The 21,385-nt window shown below is 39.7% G+C and overlaps 4 protein-coding genes across 4 annotated transcripts in view; 1 reads left to right on the top strand and 3 right to left on the bottom strand.

Moving 5' to 3' along the window:
* Positions 1-21,385, top strand: part of LOC135480683 (V-type proton ATPase subunit G-like) — a 141,020-nt gene that overhangs the window by 102,150 nt on the left and 17,485 nt on the right. The window lies entirely within an intron of this gene.
* LOC135480916 (tryptase-2-like) lies at positions 1,572-4,848 on the bottom strand. Its single transcript, XM_064760845.1, has 4 exons — positions 4,666-4,848; positions 3,796-3,943; positions 2,558-2,703; positions 1,572-1,727 (listed from the first exon to the last, which is right to left on the bottom strand). Exons 1-4 carry the CDS (start codon positions 4,732-4,734, stop codon positions 1,572-1,574), a joined length of 519 nt encoding a protein of 172 aa, XP_064616915.1. The 5' UTR covers positions 4,735-4,848.
* LOC135480915 (beta-1,3-galactosyltransferase 5-like) lies at positions 11,064-12,116 on the bottom strand. Its single transcript, XM_064760844.1, has one exon. The coding sequence runs from the start codon at positions 12,114-12,116 to the stop codon at positions 11,064-11,066; it is 1,053 nt and encodes a 350-aa protein (XP_064616914.1).
* On the bottom strand, positions 16,013-19,206 carry LOC135480680 (uncharacterized). Its single transcript, XM_064760581.1, has 2 exons — positions 19,116-19,206; positions 16,013-18,221 (listed from the first exon to the last, which is right to left on the bottom strand). The coding sequence occupies exon 2, from the start codon at positions 18,175-18,177 to the stop codon at positions 17,254-17,256; it is 924 nt and encodes a 307-aa protein (XP_064616651.1). The 5' UTR covers positions 18,178-18,221; positions 19,116-19,206; the 3' UTR covers positions 16,013-17,253.

The following is a 21,385-nucleotide window of genomic DNA, read 5'->3' as shown; positions in this document are numbered from 1 at the left end:
CTGCTCAAACCGGTTAAAAAGTTCTTTTCAAACTATAGTTTAAACGTTATTATTAGTTTTCAGTTAAAGCAGCTCTTCCTCTTGGTCCACTAAGATTTATTTATTTATTTATTTCATTGGTGTTTTACGCCGTACTCAAGAATATTTCACTTATACGAAGGCGGCCAGCGTTATGGTGGGAGGAAACCGGGCTGGTCCACTAAGAGGTTCATCGTAATTTTGTCGCATGGGCTGCGGTTGTCTATGTTAAATATCATCTACTTCAGGTTCGTTTCTTTGAAGAGCAATGTTATGTAGCACGCTCCAATAACCCTGCAAACAGCCTGGGGTGTTCGCATTCTGTTTTCAAGGTGGAGACTGTGGAAGCGACGTTTCCATCTTCCAATGGACTGCTCCACTACAACACGGGTACTTGTGTGGGTTTTGTTGTACCGCCGTTCTGCATCAGTATCAGGGTGCAGCAGTGACGTCATCAACCACCTACCACATGGATAGCCATTATCTCCAAGGATTTACCCAGGGACACCACCGTTTCACATCATATCCCGAACGTTACGTTTGGACTTGGACATTAATGGAATGATATCCCTTTCCACTGACATAGTCTTCCTCATCCCCACGTGGACAAGCAGATCCTTTCAAATCCATCGTTCAATCTTGGAATATCCATTACATTCGGAAATCGGACGAAATCATTTTTATTGCAAATGCCCGAGAGACCTGATGAATTGCTTTGCATGCTATTGGTTGTGAAACTTGAAGAGGATCACTCCCACGACAGAGTGAAATGTCCCTGTGGGATAATACCGTAAAGCAACGAGGTCTTGTTGAACAGAACAGCGTGGTTTCTCATTGTTGGGTGTCCAATGTTGGTTGTCACTAAATCCGCAATGAAGAGAATCCATGCACGTGTAAATCATTACCGTCTTATTAATTCTACGTCATCAAATATATCATTGGGATTTCGCCTGTCTCGGAAAGCACGTTCTATATGCATTAAACGGTCTAGTTGTGCCAACTCAAATATATGCCTGGCCATGTTTCTTGCGTAATGTGTAAATCTCAGTTTGTTTGGTTGTCAACTAGTGATCCCCGAGATCAACTCTGACTTTAGGTGCAAAATACTTGATACATGACGTTAACAACAAATAAATAAATATACGTTGGCGGCACTCCACAGATAACACGTGGTATATCTCATGTGATTCTCTTGCTCCTGACAATGATTAAGTTATGCCTTCATAAAACAATTGTGGATGTCCGCAATCAGTGTATTGGCGTAAAAGTTAGTTTTTATTTAAGTTTAGTACATTCTGAAAGTGTCTGGTTCAACGCCTGTCACTTTCAGTCGTAACGTCAGGAGATTATTACACAAATATGCAGTCCATATCACATTTATTGTAAAAATATAATGCAAAAAAAAAAGACCACAACAAATTGTCGAAGCCCAAAATCTGCAAATTATCATAAAAGGGGCTTTTTGTGTACTGAAATTTCACATTTTTTGCATTTGTGATTATCCAGAGGACTGATACAGGTGTGTATTCATATGCAGGGAATATCCCGCCACGTCACTCCCCGACTGTCTGGGCTATCCAGGCAACGTAACTGGGCACGTTTGTGTACACCCCCGGGTGGGAGGTGCCACAACCTTCACCCCAGGAGACCAGACCCGCTACCACCCAGCGACCTTCTGTGCGGCACACTAGGGGTCCTCCCGAATCTCCCTGAAACAACGACCAAAAACAAGCAGATCAAACTTGATATTTTACGCTATATAGGCAAAACTTATATATGGATCAAGCTGGTTTAAGCATTTATTCTGGCTATACACAAAAAGAGCATTGTGACAAAACTTAATTAAATTCGTATAGTATTTGAAGCAGTTGTTACAAGGAAACGACCGACCAGAATCACGAAATTCGTAAAATTTATATTTTACGCTATATAGGCAAACCTTATATATGGATCAAGCTGGTTTAAGCATTTAATCTGGCTGTACACAAAAAGAGCATTGTGACAAAACTTTATTGAATTCTTATAGTATTTGAAGCAGCTGTTGCAAGGAAACGACCGACCAGAATCACGAAATTCGTGAAATATGCAACACTTATCCACACGGGCTGTTTATCAAAGTTGACCTGTGGTCCCACAAAGTAAACCTGCACACAACGTATCATCAAAAGTGGACAACATTTTTTAACATTAACAGACTGACGGACAAGCCTAAATTAATATCCCTAGCTCCGATTTGCGTGGGGTAATATGTGCCTAATACATAGTGCTGTAAAATGGATACAAGACTACAATGGCCGTTTAATGCTTCATCTGTACTCGGCCATATTTCGTAACCTTTCTCAGTACCAACAATTGGTGACAGAATGAGAAATGGAAAAACATCTTGTTCACTGAAAATGCAGGACCAAGGTCCTCAACTGGATGTTTCATTGTATAAATAGTCTTTGACGAAAGTTAGTTTATACACCGTATACATGTTACGTACTATACCAATCTGAGTTAATGGAATAAAAAAATACACGAGTGAAGTTAGTCTTACTCCACAAGAGTCTTTATGGCGAGATCCGGCACAAATGTTCGATGAGAAGATGTTATGGCGAGAACTCTTCGGGTATTTCCGCTGACACTCGGATGGGCCAATCACGGGTACGATCACCCACTGAAGAACTTCCGGGTCACCTGTGTCTGTCAAACAAATATCAGAAAAGACTGGGAGGTGAATGTCTAACTATAGAGCAAAATAGTTCAGATGTGGCGTGTTGTTCTTTGTCGAATACTGACACGTGGTATGGTAGATTTTAAAGCTGCCTTTTTAAAACGAATACGCCACAATTTAAAATAGCAGCTTCTATCAAACACTTACGACATCATGCATTCCGATTCTCTCCTCGCCAGGCTACCTTCACAAACAGGACGCTTCTTGGTAGGAATATTGAAACACTTTCACCATGCTTTAAATGAATCCACGAGATTTGGGTGCAACACATTTGGTACACGACACGTTTGGTATACACGACATTTAAGCACGACACATTTGGTATACACGACATTTAGGTACGACACATTTGGTATACACGACATTTAAGCACGGAACATTTGGTATACACGACATTTAGGTACAACACATTTGGTATACACGACATTTAAGCACGGAATATTTGGTATACACGACATTTAGGTACAACACATTTGGTATACACGGCATTTAAGCACGACACATTTGGTATACACGACATTTAGGTACGACACGTTTGGTATACACGACATTTAAGCACGACACATTTGGCATACACGACATTTAAGCACGACACATTTGGTATACACGACATTTAGGTACGACACATTTGGTATACACGACATTTAATCACGACACATTTGGCATACACGACATTTAAGCACGACACATTTGGTATACACGACATTTAAGCACGACACGTTTGGTATACACGGCATTTAAGCACGACACATTTGGTAAACGACGTTTGACATATCATCTCGACAAAGGACACTGTAGCACGTGGTTATATAACTAACATGCCTGTCTTCACGTGTATGTTCTAGTAAGTAAACAATATTATGCTTTTGATAGCTGGTGTATTTAGAAACAATGCGTATTTTTATACTGATCATGGAAATAAGCTTTGTTTTGAGACAAAGGTTATGGATTTTGATGAAATACTCAAGAAACCAAAACATAACGCAGTCCAATATGAAGTATAAGGTGGCAAAAGCCATCTTCTTGTGAGAGATCAACTACATTGAGCCGTTGATGCTTACTTTTCGTGTCCCCCCAACCGGTCACTACACAGTCCCTGCCCAGGAAGTTTGCCCCAGGGTGGGGCAGGCACACAGGACTGACCATCCTGTTAAACTCCACCATGTCGGTCAGTTCCAGCAATGCGATGTCATGCTGACCTGTGACACGCTAAAACAAACTACGCCGTGAATAAATAATGTCAAAATAATACACCGCCTCCACAACTCCATTGAAATGACTTTATACATCTACACGCCTTTCCGGCAAAACGGAGACATTGCCTTGTTGTTAACCTATTGTGCAAGGCAGTCATTCACTTGATAACACCACATGTACTAGCTTCGGTTCCAATTTTTACAAGCCATATTCGGCCTTCTGTTCGTATGTAAACAGCGTACCACTGACTCAGATGGTTAAAGAGCTGCCTATCCACGAAAATCCGGATCTTGACCATGGAGGTCACATGTCTGAATCCAGTTCTCGCTGTTTCGGCTGCGGCTTTAAGCCAGGAGGCCATTTTCAGGCACCTGGCTTCCTCTACCTTATAACCTGGCTGCCATAGAAAAAAAACAAAGTATAACAGAATCTGGCCTAAAGAACAGGGAACACTGTAAAATCTGCTTGCGTATTGGCACTGTATCCTGCAGATAATTAAGCGATGACGTCATTCACTTATTTATTTCGAAATCACAGAAGCAGGCCTATTCATATGTGAAGAAGAATTTGCCCTGTATTACATGCTTGGTATAGGGAAGACAAGTTAGCAGATCAATGTGACATTGATTTCTACTTCTGTTAATAGGATGTCACGATATTATATAAATGTTAGGTATTGACTGTAAATATATCACGCCTTAAAGGACAGAGAAAAAAATTAATTCACAGCTTACATTAAAATGAGGATATGTCACTATGCGTGACACGTTGTGTACAGTTTCCGTGCCCTCTGGTTTTCTCATATCATGCTCGCCAGTCAGTACAGTGTATTTAAATTCGCTGTGCCTTCACGTACATAAAAGAACCACATACATTGAAATAAGTATTTTGTTTTCAGTAATTCGTTGTTTTGTGCCCGAACACAACTATTTTTAATAACGTTGATCCTCCCTGCTTTTGTCATGCTTATATCTAAAATTTATATAGCTTGGAAATCGGTTTGGATGTTTGTAAATGACACGTTGTCCATTCTTAATCGCTAACGAACGAATTTGAAATAACAATAACCGTTATGACAATCTGAGCAAAACAAGTCAGTCTGACTACCAACCATCGACCTCGGTTTACGTGTGACTTCGGGGAAAGAGGTATAGATTATCGAGACACAAAGATTAGCGACACAAAAATCTAACTTAAATCTGGCATTACAGACAATTCTAAAAACTACAGTCATTTACACAAAATCTATCTCTTTAGACATGAACTTTATTTAAAGTCTTAGTCTGAAAGAAGGTACGGTTGTACTTGCGACCAAACGGCTGTGTCAAAGCAATGAGCCACTGTTAATATCCACTTCCGGCTTATGATGACGCCTGCGCACTCGAAGTCCCCGTTTTCTCTTATGACAACCTGGTTAAGACAAATTAAATATCAGGGTGTTCATTTTATTACCTGGTGAATGACTCTTGTGACGAGCGAAGTCTTTCAAAATTCAATGTGTTAGATGCACTTTCCTGTTTGAAAGACGTACGATCTCGAATGATACGCTTCAGGGTTGCAATTTTTCAGCTGTCTTTAGCTTTTTCTGGACAAGACTAATTAATCTGTCATGCTCATTAAACACGGTTTAAACGCTGTTAACTATATTAAATCCAACACTTTGGATACAACCAAGATTTAAAAGACGCGAAACAAAGATACATAAATCGCATTTTCCCACGTGCATGTTAAAACGTGCAATTTGTAACTTGTAGAAGTATCAACATTACGTCAGTTCATCTTTATTTATTTTCAGGCTTTTCGTCAGTAATCACCAATTATTTACTGAAAGCTGTACGTCGTACAGCACGAGGGTATCATGCATTTCTTTACACAACCGATGTTGTCTTGGTTCAGAAACCTAGGCGTCAAAACACATATTCGTGCACTTCACCTATAATTGACGTGCCGTCGCTGTGAGTCCAGCTCATGCTGGCTTCCTCTCAGGCCATACATGGGAACGTCTCCTCCCACCATAATGCTGGTTGCCGTCGTATAAGTGAAATATTCTTGAGGAGGGCTTAAAACACCAATCAAATAAATAAATAAATAAATAAATATAATTTACGTTCTGGGTCAGTAATCGCGAGACCAATTTCCAAAACAACGAATTTGAAGTCTTGAAACGTGTTCCAGAGCTCAAGGTGGGTGAAACCTGACTTGATGTTATGCTTGTATTATTAAAACTTTCTTAATCTACCTGCCAAGGCCATTGTCCCGGAATGGAGGCCGATCCTCCCGTCACTCTCTCGAATGCGGCCATGACGCCATGGGCGTGGCTAACTCCACACGATATACCTGCAGAAAGAGTTGAAAACGTACAAGGCTGGTGGTCAAAGCATCACTTCACAAAACCACAAATTTTGAGAAATGTCAGATCTAAAAAATTATTCGGGATTGGATGGATTTGAACATCTCTACACTATCACCATTGTGTATGTACAAACATCGCTGTAAAAAGGGTTATTTTGTAAATGCGCATTTCTCTCGTAAAATACTCAGACAAGAATCTCCTGACGTTCTTCAGTTTTTATTCTAAAGTCTTTCTGGATCCTGTCTGAATGTGTGTATGCATGCTTGGGGTTTTACGTCGTATGTAATAATTTTTCAACGATATGACGACGAGTGTAGATAATCCGTGTCTTCTTGTCCTGCCACCACCGGAGCATCATGCCGAAGACACCTGGCATGACACCCAACAAAAGTCACATTATATTGACACCGGGACAACCAGTCCTTGCTCTATCCCCTCAGTTACCATTTTTAAAGTCTTGGGCATTACCCGACCCGGGCTTGACCTCATTTCTCCCGACTTCGTGACAAACGCTCTAACTATTATGCCACCGAAGCTGACGAATGATGTCTGAAGCACATGTGTTTAGACCTATATACTGATCAAAGGAATATTATAGCGGGACCATTATACTGTCAGTTGGAAATGCCAGGAAGGTATTGCTGTATCTTCTTTTATCAACAAATCGTTCTAAGTAATAGAATAGTCATAAGGTCAACGGGTGGAGTTGACTATTAATGCACAAAAAACATACACGGTCAGATGTAAAAAGAAAAAAAATATCAGTGTGAGAGGTTTTCCGAAAATAGTTTGTTTTTTTTATTTAATGACTTGTTTTTGCTAGGAGATGTAGAAGCTGGTACTTATTAAGCATCTATATGAACAGTTAGATTAAATCCCTAACTGAAGTAAACTGACATGATGCCGGAATTCACCGATTACGTGTGAACATTTGCTATCTCTGGCATTGTTGTCCCTGCTCAAGTTTTACTCCCTATTCTGTGGTTTTCAAAACCCGCATTTGCTGATATGCTTAATTGTGGCACATTTCGTTAATTCGTTTACTGTTTGTGGACAATTAGCTATGAACCAATATATGTCTCAAGCAATGCAAAGTGATTTAAAATATGCATTTGTCGGGGGTCCAGACAAGAACTATATAAAATTGATTTCTATACAGTGTAAAAATGCAGGAGGAGTTCTTAATCCTAGTTTCCATTATTGCCATTTTATTCTGCTCATACAATCAATTACAGTCGTATAACTACATACATGTATGTTACATGCCAAGATGCACGGAATTTAGGTATATAGTCTCTTCTATTTGCAAATTATGCCCACTTAGACGACACTCACATTCGCACAGGGCATACAAAACAGCATACATGCCTACATTAGTATTTAGCGAGCCAATTTTCACTGTTGCCAGGATGTGTACAAGGTAATTGGCGACGTATATACAGGAAGTCTAGTCATTATCATGATTGTTCGCCAGGTGGCCTGTGCCGAAATATATGTTTATTATTGACAGAGAAACATGGTCCAGTTCCCCGGTACTTTTTTTTAACTTAAAAAGACCCTCGGTTCCGAAAGAGTGTATATAGAAGTTTATTCTATAACGGTAAACATGGAATGTTGGTTACGCCAGTTACAATCTCATCATCCTGAGCCCGTCTACGGGCCTTAACTAACAGTGTAGACGTTACGTCGACACCATAGTTACACATTGATAGCATATAGTAACATATATGCTACTGCAATATGTGGACTTGATAGTTACGTGTTTGCAATGTTTGTTCAAACCTATACATCTCATATAGCCTTATAAGCTCAACAGTTCGCTATCTACTAGTCACATTGCTTTGGGGAAACTTATATGTGTTTTCGCTCTGCCAGAGCATTGCCCTTAGGTATTACACTCGTTTATGCGAGATCATTTAGTCAATGATCTCATAATACCAATAAATTCACAGGGTTGCCGATGTCAAAACACAAAACCTGAGCCAGGCCTATTTTTGTGTCAGATGTACCATAATGATACATTGAAGAGAGCTGTCACCATGGCGACCATAGGTTAAGTTAATTGTTAAGGCCGTATAAGTTCGGGCACACGTCTGTCTTCATATGTGTCGCCTTTGTGTAGTTACGATCAACTTAGTCGTGTGAGAAGGTGCATGGTAAAATATAATGTTGAAAGAATTTCCTTAGGCGTTGTTGTTGCGGTGCCTGTAGAAGAACCGGAGTGGTTTGGACAACATTACCTCACGTGACTGGCTAATAATGCACTCACCTATCAGAAAACCTCGGCTGATGTCCACCATAAGGGCGGTTATAACCACGAGAACATCCAGTGTCGCCATTGCTCAAAGTCATTCGAGAGACACACAATCTCTGCCTCGGTCAGTCTTATCTCACTCATGCAACTACGGAAACCCAGTCGGTGAAACTTCAGGAAGAGAAGAACACACAGGTTTTTATTCTTTACTGGTGCGCCGTACTCAAGAATATTTCACTTATACGACGGCGGCCAGGATTAGGGTGGGTGGAAACCGGGCAGAGCCCAGGGGAAACCCACGACCATCTGCAGGTTGCTGGAAGAAAAATGCACAGGTATTTTTTGTCGTGTTGTTCAGGACGACATTTGCGTGTGCTTTTGTTGTAAGGTGTTATATAAATCTGCTTCTGGCGCTTCATCGACATCTATGTTAAAACTATCAATCCCCTCCCCCCCCCCCCCCAAAAAAAAAGAGATTGTAAAAAGAATCCGTTGGGACATACAATGCGATATGACCTATACTTACAAAACAGGCGCTTGTAGCATGTTTATGGAAACACAAGGAAAAGAAGGAACGAATGAAAAAGTCGGTTTGGATATCACTATATATTTACTCTTTCAATGACAGACAGTACTTACCTACCGTGGTTGAGTAGATCTACGGCTACGGACCGTTGCATAAGGAGAGTACACTATATCACGTATAGATCACGTAAAACTAGATTTCCCGTTTGCACCGAAAATATAAAGTTTAGCATAAAGGGTTTCATAAAAAGATAATTGATAAAGTTAAGGTTTGGTGTAACGTAGATATAGTAGTGGCTTACTTATCTAGAGGAACTGATAAGCTTTATCTGACATTGTAAGGTGGGGTTGTAATTGAGATTTCGTGGCCCAGTGCTGTGGAATTTATTTAGGACGAGATTTCTTATCATATAACAGAGATGCGCACCCTACTACATGTGTAAACACTTCACACTATATCCAGCTCTCCTCTCCGGCAGTTAGTGGGAACGTCTTCCAGCAACCTGCGGATGGTCGTGGTTTTCCTCCGGGCTCCGCCCGTTTTCCTCCCACCGGCGTAAAACACCAATCAAATAAATAAATAAATATATCCAGCTCTCACAGTTTTTAGAGAGTATTGTTACATATATTTATTTATTTGTTTCATTAGTGTTTTACGCCGACCTCAAGAACATTTCACTTATACGACGGCGGCCAGCATTTTGTTTGGAGGAAACCCCGGGGAGATCACGAGGGAAACACAGGACCATCCGCAGACCACTGCCAGACCTGCCCACGTAAGACCGAAGAGGAAGTCAGTATGAGGTGTATTACAAATACAATGGTCGTGATTAAAGATTCTTCAAAGAGAAGAAAATAAAAACCAGTTTTTAAATTTTTGTAGCCAGTAAAAAAAATTGGCTGATATTTTACGCTGTACCTAAGACTATATACGCCAGTCGCGTTTGTGGATTAAGGAAGTGGAGTCCGAGGGAATCCATGATTTAAGAGAAAAGAAAGTCATCTTTTAGTTGTAAGAAAAAAATATGCCATCAAAAACAAATACTCCCCACATAGATCCCTGAATTCTGAAAACTGAATTTAGTGTCAATTCCAAAAACATGAATATTCATACGTATTTTTAAAAGTCAGAAAGACTTAACTCACTTTCGAATTTCAACTATTGGTCAGCGGCTAATCACTTTATACTGCGGGATACAGAAATGCCTCTTCAGGGGCCTAGGTATAACGGCAGGTTGGTTCGAAACTAATATATTATAGGCAGATTATGTTTCTGTTTGAATCAAACTTCGACAGTGTTGCTTGAGGCATTATGTTAATTTGAATAGGTAAGATCGAATAGCACTGGCTTTGTAAACACAGCCTCCAGTCAGATGTCATATTGTTCTATTGACATCTTTAGTATGCCTACTACGAAAAAGCTAGAATAACATTTGACAACATTATGCTCCTTCCGGTTACTTGACATTTTGTGTAAAAAAAAATCCTGAGTACATTGGTAAATGCCGATCGAGCAAATAAATAGCCCTTACCGATAAAAGGCGTATCACCTGGTGATGTTGTAGTTGCTGAAGTGCCACACTACCTGGCGGTGTTGTAGTTGCTGAAGTGTGTCACACTACCTGGTGGTGTTGTAGTTGCTAAAGTGTGTCAATACTGGTTTTAGCGCCACTTCTCTTTCGGATATTGTGGCCCGTCAAATCAGCGCGTTTATTAAATTATTTACATTGGTAATTGGTTTATTTTTCGTCACAATACGAATTGTCTATTTACATATGTACATTACTTTTATGTTTGTGTTTTTCACAACAATGCATTTATATATAAGATGTGTCACTGGAACGTTCTTTTATATCCCATCGGGTTACATCACTGCTGAATTATTCCCAGGACATTACTAAAATATGAAATAAACTAAATAACACCTAATCAGTAATCGAAAAATTAAATAAAAAATATATAAAAGTCAGTTAAATGGGTTTGAAATGAACAAAATTTGTTTATTTGTAAAAGTTATTCAATGAACTTGACTGTGTCGACTGTCGAAACAGCCGCATCATGTCCTCTTCTGTGTTGACTACGCCAGCGATTAGCGGTTTGCTAAACTGGTTGTCCAGGGTAGCTCTCGTGTCTTTCTCGTTGTTGTAATAAGTCTCACTAGCGTCTCTCCACGTCACACCTCTAACTTTACTGGCCAGGATTCCGTAGACGTATACATCATCCAAACGATAAAAAGGTGTAGATTTGGCCATTTTAAACAACTCCGAGGCCAGTGTTGTGGTATAAAACGTTACATATCCGTAGCAGAATGGCATCGGATACTTCTCTAGTGATTCGAAATACTCCTGTGGCATCATCCATTTCTCCAGACTTTTTTCCGGACCCCCTTCCCGGAATATAGAGGCGTGTGGTTCCACGGAGCATACGATCTGTCGGCTCTGTTTGGAGAGAATGGGAAACACTGACTTCATAACCTGCGGAATATTGACAAAGACGTCATCATCCGTTTTAATGACGTAATCAGCTTGGGGGCAATTTTCTGTGACCCACCTCAAACCCATTACTGCCTTCAATGTAAGGTTTCTGTAGTGATCTCGAAAAGTGCCTTGCACAATGTCACCAAATTGGTTGCTTTCAAGGTAGATTTTCCGCTGTAATCTCCAGTCGGGAACACTTCCCAGGAGAAAAACGACTCGAGAGTTGATGCCCTTAAAATAGGTGTTGTTCGCCCAGGTTTTGCGCAGGCGTGCTCGTCTTTCGAAATGCTTGGGTGCAGTGTGCACGATAATGACATATGTCAAGGTCAGAAGTGAAGAGCATATTCCCGCGTTTTCTATGACGTAAGACGAGGAGACTGTAGCTGGAACGGGTGAATCTTTGGGGAAAATGGCGCCCACTCTGTGAATGCTCGATTTAGTAAATGTCTTCCAGTGTTGGGAAATGGGTCCATTAGACACGTGGTAACGTAAAAGCATGAAACATACACACAACAAAATTCCAGCCGTCAAGAGCACTTTTTTCTTTTGTCTTATCTGCACGTGACGTAAAAGCATTCTGACGGTTTTTCAGTTGCACACTTGTCAGTAGATCAACTTTGACTGATGCACACTTGTTTGCAGATCAACTTTGACTGTTGCACACTTCCTTGCAGATCGACATGGACTGTTGCACACTTCCTTGCAAATCAACGAGATATTGTACACTATCTGGAGAAAAGTCGAAAACCAATGATCAATAAAAGGCAAGAAATTTGTGGAGTCCAGTTTGTAAATTCAAAACTTTGTTAAAATATTCGCAGTTGCACGAACACGTACAGGAGGGCAATGTCTATCGGCACAATATTATATATATATAAGTGAGATTCAGAAATTCTTTTACATAAAGTTGGAAAATTGTGAGGCACACTTATGGTGACAAAAAGAATTCCCCGCACTTTTCTTTGGAACTGTAGGAAAAATTCTCAATTGTATAAATACGTCATTTCGTTTTGGAAAATAATAATTAAAAGCGAATGCTTTAAAAACGTGTGTAGTGTATGTAGAACTATGCAGAGTGTGTGTAATTAGAACAGTTTATACATATGTTGATTCTTGTCTATGTTTAGAACTCGTACATTGCGTTTGACACCACACAGACAAAATCGTTGGCACGTTCAGCCAAGAAAGCCAAGTTCATGAACTGTATAGGGTATTCGTGTGTTACACTGAACTTTGATGATTGATACCCTAGGTGTTACTTAACAGAAGAATCATGTACAATAAATTTTAAATATCTCCAAAAAATAATAAAAAAAAAATAAAAAAGATAGCAGCGTTTAGAGTCTTTTATTGCAGCTTTCTGCATGGTATTTCTGTATATTACACTAATATTCAAATAAATAGGTAAAAAATTAAGAGATGTTTCCCTGAAGACAAGTAACATGAAACCTTACCTGTCGCAAACGACGTTGAGAAATGGACAAAAGCAGTCAACAGTTTATACCTGTATTTTGTCTGGCACCGGTACCTCAAAATGTGTATATCTTTTGGATGACAGCTTCTGGTGGTATTCCAAGTTCAGTTGTAGACTGTCTCCGTGATAAACTGTTTATATCACTGTAAATGGTCATGGGTTTTGACTTGTTTTCATTCCGTGTGCTCGAGTCAGGACCGGTATGTTACCAAGCGCTTAAGGAGAGCCCTCTGTAATAGACTTTCCACTCTACCGCCTGTAGTTTAATCCCTGTACGATTCAGTGTTCGATTGATCTACAGTCCGATAGCCTGTTCTAGCAGCGACGGATTATTGTGCTATTTGTATTAGCAACATGCTGGTAAGTAATGTAAAGTGAATAAGATTCATGATGCAACCAGTTTTTACGTCAAGGAATAGTTCTCTACGATGAGGGATGATTTTCACGTAGCCATTGCTCCGTGTACTTCAACCAATACTTTTTATTGTTTTTCAAGATATTTTTCTTCGAATAAGAGAATAGAAGACAAAGACATGAAATATCCTTTCGTACTATAATCACCGAAATACCAGGTTGTTTTCTAACACTAAAAGTTCATTACATTTTATAATTTATAAAGAATTTTGGCCACGTTTGTTCTTCTAAGCGATGTAACATATCGGAAATCCAGTGTCGTCACATCACGTTCATCTTGGGTGTTGCATTACCAAATATAATACGTAAAATACAAACAATTATTTTATGCAATGAAACTTTGCTTATCGTATGTTTATCCTAAAATCAATATTTATTTTATGTTTGGTCTCTGAAACTTATACATTTCCCTACACAAATAGATGATAGGGCATTGCTCACTGTCACCATGGGAAGAGGCGCACATGTGACCGATCGTAATTTGGAGGGTTTGACCCACAAGGCGGTAATTACTAATTCTACCTGTACAAAATTATATATATCTATATAATAACAGATGGGGAGTTCGTGGATATGTGGCGTTGTTTATTTACCTCATCTGACATTTTATTTTCATTTTTAAACATAAGCGTCGATACCAGCCCATGCGCAAGTAACCACAGACATAGACAGTTGTGACGAAAGTCAGAAATGACTGATGGAATTGGCCCCAAGCAGCTCTGTCATTATCAAGTCTCTCCTCTACCTGACCAAACGTCTTTCCCGTCAACCGCAGCATGGATTTCCACTAATGATTATAGGTGAGCAGAGCTAAATTTATTTATTTATTTGATTGCTGTTTATCGCCGTACTTACTAATTTTTCACCTATACGGTGGTGGTCAGTTTTATGGGTGAATGGGTTAACGATTACTAACGTTATGAGAAAACAAGTGTCAGTTCGCCAGTTGAAGCTAATCCCCCCAGTAATCCTTCAAAGGCACCCAGTCGTGGCGAGACCCGCTTAGCCTTAGCCTACGTGTTACTGTATGTATATTTTTTTATTTATTTGATAGGTGTTTTACGCCGTACTCAAGAATATTTCAATTATACGACGGTGGCCAACATTATGGTGGGTGGAAACCTTGTGAACAGCCGTTTGTCATCGTTACACATAATTCGTGTTTCCATCGTGTGCGGGCTGAAACTTGTGAACACCTGTTTGTCATTATTACACATAATTCGTGTTTCCATCGTGTGCGGAGTGAAACTTGTGAACAACTTTTTGTCATTATTACACATTATTTGTGTTTCCATCGTGTGCCGGCTGAAACTTGTGAACAACTGTTTGTCATTCTTACACATAATTGGTGTTTCTATCGTGTACTGGATGAAACTTGTGAACACCGGTGGGTCACTATTACACATAATTCAAAAATTCGTAAAGAGATAAAGCTACCGTAAGCTTTCGGTATACGTGTCATCAGGCTGGATTGTAAAGCTACACAGGTAGTTTTGCTGTTGTTTCTACATTCCTCGTGTCTGTTTAGTTCATTGATTTGATTCGTGTTAAACACCAGACCCTGGAATTTTCTACTTGTAACACCGCAATCTAAGGAAGCAGATATAAGCGTCAACTTCCGATCTCGCAATCTCCGTCATTCTTAACTTCCACGAACAACGGATTTTGTTCCACACTATGAACAAAACGGACAAAAAAAAAACGCCCTTATCGTCTGATATTGAATGCACGTGCACCCAATCTTTATTTAATCTAGCTAGCGGAGGATTAAACCTGCGGACAGGAAGAAGGCATGCATGGTGCTCGTGGCAAATTTCCACATACGCTTTCCACCACATCTGGCGTGCACAGGACTAATTCGCACGAATGTACGAAAATTCGCGCGAGTGTATGTGCCGTTCGCTTCAGTTTTTCGTGGAACGATATACATAAATTTATATAAATTTTCGATGTGCATGTGTCATTTGTCCACCGTTGGCGTACAAATGCTAAGAGTAGCTCATGTACGCATACGCGCCTGCTTGTGTACCTTTTGGTCCATTGGGGGTATATAAACGCACGCATTCATGAGATTTTGATATGTTCGAGATAACGGGATGGTTAGAGGGCGCTACCGTTTCTATCTGCCGGGATTGATTACTCACGCCCAGGATTTTGTCGTTTATTGATAACAGTTACTCAGTGGACACATGAAGTCCTGCAGGTACCACATCGCGATTGGCGTTCACCTCGCTCCCTCGGATCCTTCCGGGCGGTGATCGGAATGCAATTTTTTGGAATAAAGTCGCGGTCATATCTATCGAAATCAGTTGCTGGTTGTTGTTCGTTGCTACTGTTCTTCTTCCTGTTGCTTGACGATATTTTAATGTCGGTAATGAAAAATTGACATAGACCCAATAGATGTTGTTTGAAATATTACATGTAACTTTCAATCCATCTCCCTTTTTCCGATAAAAAATTTAAACATTATTAAAAATGTCAACCTTCCGGATTTAAAAAGAAAGCTCCTAACATTTTCAACTTATGCAGCGTCAAAAATCTAACCTTATAAGGGTGTGACTCAAAGTTTGAGTATTAAATATTATAGGAATAGTTGAGTGTAATATACCTCATGTAGTTGTTAATATTACATGGATAATTCAAAGACAATTATGTATATGTACATGTGTATATTTAAGAACCAAATGGAAACTTTATTACAAGCGTTTATAATAAAACATCAAGATTTTACACAACAACCATGTACGCAGTTCCATGGTGGGTGTGACATGCATCCGCCAGAAGTGGGTAAAATGTTTGAATAACCATGTGTATATGTGTAGACTTATGCATACTTCGGTGCCTCTGGTAGGTACATACATATCTTATCCATTTACAAAGGTAGGAAATTTACATACTGCATAAAAACACATGCAAAACAACAAGAAACATTATGGAAAGTCATATATACTTTCTGAAAAGTAGTTTTCCAGCTGTCAACAATAGACCTACATCCTATGGCATCAACTGCGTCAAAACCGCTTGTACTTAACCATGGAGTATGAGGCTGCAATAAATTGGGTGATGCTAAGATATTAATTTAACTCTACGTTCCTCTTGAATAACGTCCTCAATTAGACCTGCGCGGCTCTGTGGCTCGACTGTCTATATCACTATTAGCCCACAGGGACACTGCTTAGACAAGCATACTTTTTCGCTCCATAGCATAGTTTGCCATAGCCTCTAACGTAACTATGACAAATCTCACACACAGTTAACCTTGATGTGCATCCCGACTTAACTCAGCAACAACTACACGGTCGTGACTGCCATCCGTATGGAGAATCGAACCTATAGCTATTAACGCCAGTTCTACATTTTCATCCTCCGCCGTAAGAAAATTACGATCCCAGAATGGTCCTTTCATTGTACAAGGGAGTTACTTGTTGCTATGGTGACGGCGGACACATTCCCTATGGCGGTAGTAAATGTTTTGGTTTGATTCTCGGCACTGAGGACAGTTACGAACTGTTGCTTGCGGTAGAGTCGAAATGAGATACGTACATCAGGACAACAAGCGTGTGGGATTTGTTACGGTTAAAGGTGGGAGAAAACTGGACTTCGAGCGACAAATGATATGCTTGGTCCGAGCATAGAGGTATTCTATCTCCATGATCCGAGTTAACCAAAGAGCTGTAGTGTCCCTGTGAGCAGACTATATCTAATAATAAAGCCTAGAGTCGAGCCACAGAGGCGCAAAGTTCTTGTCATCAATATTGTCTTTGTGTCATGTTCCATACATTCGCAGAAACAAATCCCAATCTTTCAACCAGTCCTAGCGTCAGTTTACATTTCGGCAACTGCCACATCGTCCGCTGACTCTTCGGTGGGAATCGGGTCCTCGCGGCTTAGCAACTGTCTTCGATAGAAGATGATGGCAATCAAGCAAAACAAAGGAGAAAGTGTATAATCGCACAACTCAAAGTAACGCGCAGCCGTCGTAGCACCCACAACGCCAGTTAAGCCAATGGAAATAACTCCGAGCACGATGAATTCAGTGATTGCAGATGAGAGCATCATAATGAGCAAGAGGATAGTTTGAACGTTTTCTTTCTTGTCGGTTATCTTAATTTTTTGTTGCCGGCAGCCCCAGGCCAATACAAAGACCGCTGTAAGAATATAGGGCAGCACGCACTGCGTAAAGAGTTCTAAAACCTTGCGCGCCAGCGTATTGTCCACAAGACACCAATAGGCAATCAGCCTGAAACCAACAGAGACGAACCTGGGTTGATACCAGTACTGAATACAAGGCAGAAATACCATGATCCAGACAAAAGTGCCGGCTACGACTGGTATCAAAACCTTGACCCTTACGCTTGATCCAAACAGACGATGAAAACGCTGATTGCCGAGAAACGTCATGATAGAGGCGAGTACCATCAGATAGACCCGGGTGAAGGCCAGCGATTTGTGCAGGTAGCGTAAAGCTCGACAACCGAACTCACCCAGTGCCGATGCGTTTTTGCCGGACATGGAAAAATATGAGACGGCAAACACGACAAGGTATAGCAAATTTGCTAAACACCAACTTGTCAGCATAACAAAGAAAGGCAGTGATTTTTGTCGCCTCAAGATCACCGGACAAGACATCAGCAGGAATGACGTCAGAATTCCTAGCGTGACGCCAAGTCCAAATATGACGTCATGATTGATGACATCTGTATTTTGCACATTGGCGGTAATGTCGTAATCGTAACCTAAAGTAGACATCTCTTCTTCACAGTTGTGGGATTCTTTTCGCGCTGCCGAAGAATCTACAAAGTAAAAACACAGTTTCATCAAATAATGCATTGACAGTTTCAGCTAAAGCTAGAGGCCCGGATCACAAAGTTCTGTTAGCCTTAAAATGCCAAACTTTATGGTCTAATTTAATTATGTTGTTCCTTTACTATCATGACAAAGTTGAAAATGAATTCCTAATTTAAGTTTAAATCTAAGACAATTCTTAGCTTGTATAGACTGTCACAACTGTAGCACAGTAAACTGTTTCGAAATTAAGACATATATTATATCTCACATAAAGTGAATCTTTTTTTATTTTTGTGATGTTGTATAACATAGATGTCACATTTCAAAGAAAACGGAAAGCGCGGCCATGTTATCAGTTTTCACCAATAATTTGCCAGAAGACTTCAACATCGTAATTAAACTACAAAATAAAACAATACACCAACCATCACCATGAGCAGCGAAACCAGTTCCAGTGGCAAAGGGAGGCGGGGGGGGGGGGGGGGGAGGGTTAATATATAACAATATTGTCTGCTTTTGAAAAGTGTGAGGGGGAGAGAAAGCGTACATTGGTAAAATGTTTATATCCTTTATTTATTTATTATTTGATCATAGTTTTATTTGATTACGCCGAATAGTAAACTTATATGACAGGGTCAGTTTTACGGATGAAATAAACCGGGGTTCCAGGAATAAAGTACCATACCTTCTGACTCAGAGCGGCAGCCGACTATATCGTGTAGGTGTGACAGTGCATATGGATAGACCGCCACAGAGCTGATTCTGGCCTATAACTTGAATTATTTTTCTTAACTTTTCTTTTAAAGCCCGTTGCCTCATGACTCTATAACTTTTACACGAAGACAATGCGCAAGCGCTGATCAATGTGTTCACGTATAAATGATGCAGCACAAACTTACCAGTACATCTGCTGAGCGATGTATATGGTTGTCTCTTGTGTGTCTTTGTCTCACAGAATGTGCCCGGTGCTCTGTAGTGTCTCTCTATAGACACGACAACTGTGTGTGGTGTGTGGATCCCGACACGTACACAGATGCTATGCAGCTTCTACGTTTTCTGAGGGCTTATACATGTACGCACATATACAATATAATTGCATGTTAAATGTCACCCAGGGTATTATATATATACCAGTATATATAAGGTACACGAGGTCAATTGCATGCAATTTATTGCGCGTACCAAATTGGTTCATGCCTAAGCTGTGCCAAACATGAGTTAATGAAATTCTCCGGCAAGATAACTGTATGCATGTATGTTAATATATATATATATATATATATATATATATATATATATATATATATATATATATATATATATATATATATATATATGTAATGGACATTTACGCGGAAGAGACAGAAATACTGTTTCTTTGCACATGCAAGAAGGCGCTGTGGGGTTTATAACGGGACAAATAGGGCAATGGCCGCGGGCAGTTTTTACACAAAAACTCAAGAATTATGTCACTATTCAATTTAGAAGTAAAAAGTTCATGTGACGTCATGGCTCCGCACAATAAATGATTCTGTCTGCACGCAGGCCTTAGGCCCCAATACAACACAAAAGGCCAAAGAATGTGAAATGATTTGAGTACACAACGTACAAATGTCTCAGGCTCTTCGATCTAAAAGTGTTGAAATGCTAATCTGTTGGCAAATCAAAAGTAAGTTATTATTATGTATATTAATACTTTATTCTCTGTGTACATTTTATAATTTTATTGTACATATACATCTGACTCCCATTTTCAAAGTTTGAACAAATTACATTACAAAATGGGAAGTGCATAATTTTTCGATCAGATGTGAGCTACTCCTGTGTAAACTGAAGTCCTGCCATACCAAATAGCACCTTAGCAATGTCTCTTCTGTAGTAAATAAGCTTACATCAGTATCTGATGGAAGTATACGTGTTTAAACAGTCGAGTACCTACTATTGGTTTGCTCTTACTATTCCCTTTCTTTAGTTTAGCTAGTTAATAATATGATATCCCGACCTTCTGTAAAGACCAAACATGTCCAAAACCAAACATGTGCAAAATAAAACATATCATGCCGAAAACAAAAAAAAAATGTCATGATGAAAACCAAACATGACCAAACCCTTATATAAACAAAAAAAGATTTCAGTATACTGATCATTAGGCAAACTCCCCACGGGACTCCAAGTACACTAACGTTTGGTTTATATTACAAAGGTTTCTGCTTGAATACTTTCACCACCGGGGGAAATAGGTAGTTATAAAAGACAAGATACAATAAGGCTGCCGATCATCGAAACTATGTGTCTTAGATATAATAACACGCAGTCGACATGTCAGTCCCAACTGCACATGTCAATCAGTGGTGACCACAGAGTAGGTGAGTGAGTGCTTGGGGTTTAATTTTTCAGTCATATGAAAGCAGCCCGTATTTATTCCTACAAGTGAAATTAGATCCTTTCGATTTACGGGGTTGAAGGCTAACAAGATCAAAACAGGCTACATATACAATTTCCTTTTTGATTTTACTAAATTTTTCACAATACCACCATACAGATTTGAATGAATGAATGAATGAATGTGTTCAGTTTTATGCTTGAGATTTAATTGCATGCTTGGGATTTCACGTCGTACTGAACAATATTTCTGTCATATGACGACGAGTCTCGGCCTCGGATTCCTCCATTTTTCTACATGCATATACAGATCAATTCATTTTTATGAGGTGAAAATCTTACTAACAATATATCCCCATGCATTTTTGAAAACTGGCACAAGGACATCCACTAGCCAATGATCAGCAAAATTCATTATTCATGAAAATATAAAGTGATTTAGTGTTGTGACAGCTTTGTGGAGATTAGTCTATAGCTTCTTGCAATGGAATTTCATGGTTGTCTTGGTTTGTTTACAGGAACGGCTATATACCAAAAATTACAAACACGGCATTTATATAAACCCAAGCGTATAGAATACAATATTTAAATGCATTTAATTCTGTCCTGCTCTGTAAATTTGTTGTTACATACAGGTCTCAGTGCATGGCGTGACGGATGATGACGTGTTTTCCTCTTCCATTAAGCACAGCTGACTTTTCTTAAAGCTTTACGCACTGATGCGCGTACTTAATTCCCGTGACAAAGTTTTTACACGTACCTACAATTACGCTAAGCTGTGCTGTTA

Source organism: Liolophura sinensis, chromosome 13 (genome assembly GCF_032854445.1).
Source record: "Liolophura sinensis isolate JHLJ2023 chromosome 13, CUHK_Ljap_v2, whole genome shotgun sequence".
Taxonomy (NCBI): Eukaryota; Metazoa; Mollusca; class Polyplacophora; order Chitonida; family Chitonidae; genus Liolophura; species Liolophura sinensis.
This window is presented reverse-complemented; position numbering and strand designations above follow the sequence as displayed.

Bases quoted from the DNA above. Each gene is read 5' to 3' on its own strand.
- LOC135480916 (XM_064760845.1), bottom strand. From the start codon at position 4,734: ATGAGAAAACCAGAGGGCACGGAAACTGTACACAACGTGTCACGCATA. The intron at 3,944-4,665 runs GTAAGCTGTGAA...AGTTTGTTTTAG, and splicing joins TGACATATCCTCATTTTAAT to CGTGTCACAGGTCAGCATGA. The intron at 2,704-3,795 runs GTAAGCATCAAC...TTTGTTTGACAG, and splicing joins CGGTTGGGGGGACACGAAAA to ACACAGGTGACCCGGAAGTT.
- LOC135480915 (XM_064760844.1), bottom strand. From the start codon at position 12,116: ATGCTTTTACGTCACGTGCAGATAAGACAAAAGAAAAAAGTGCTCTTG.
- LOC135480680 (XM_064760581.1), bottom strand. From the start codon at position 18,177: ATGTCTACTTTAGGTTACGATTACGACATTACCGCCAATGTGCAAAAT.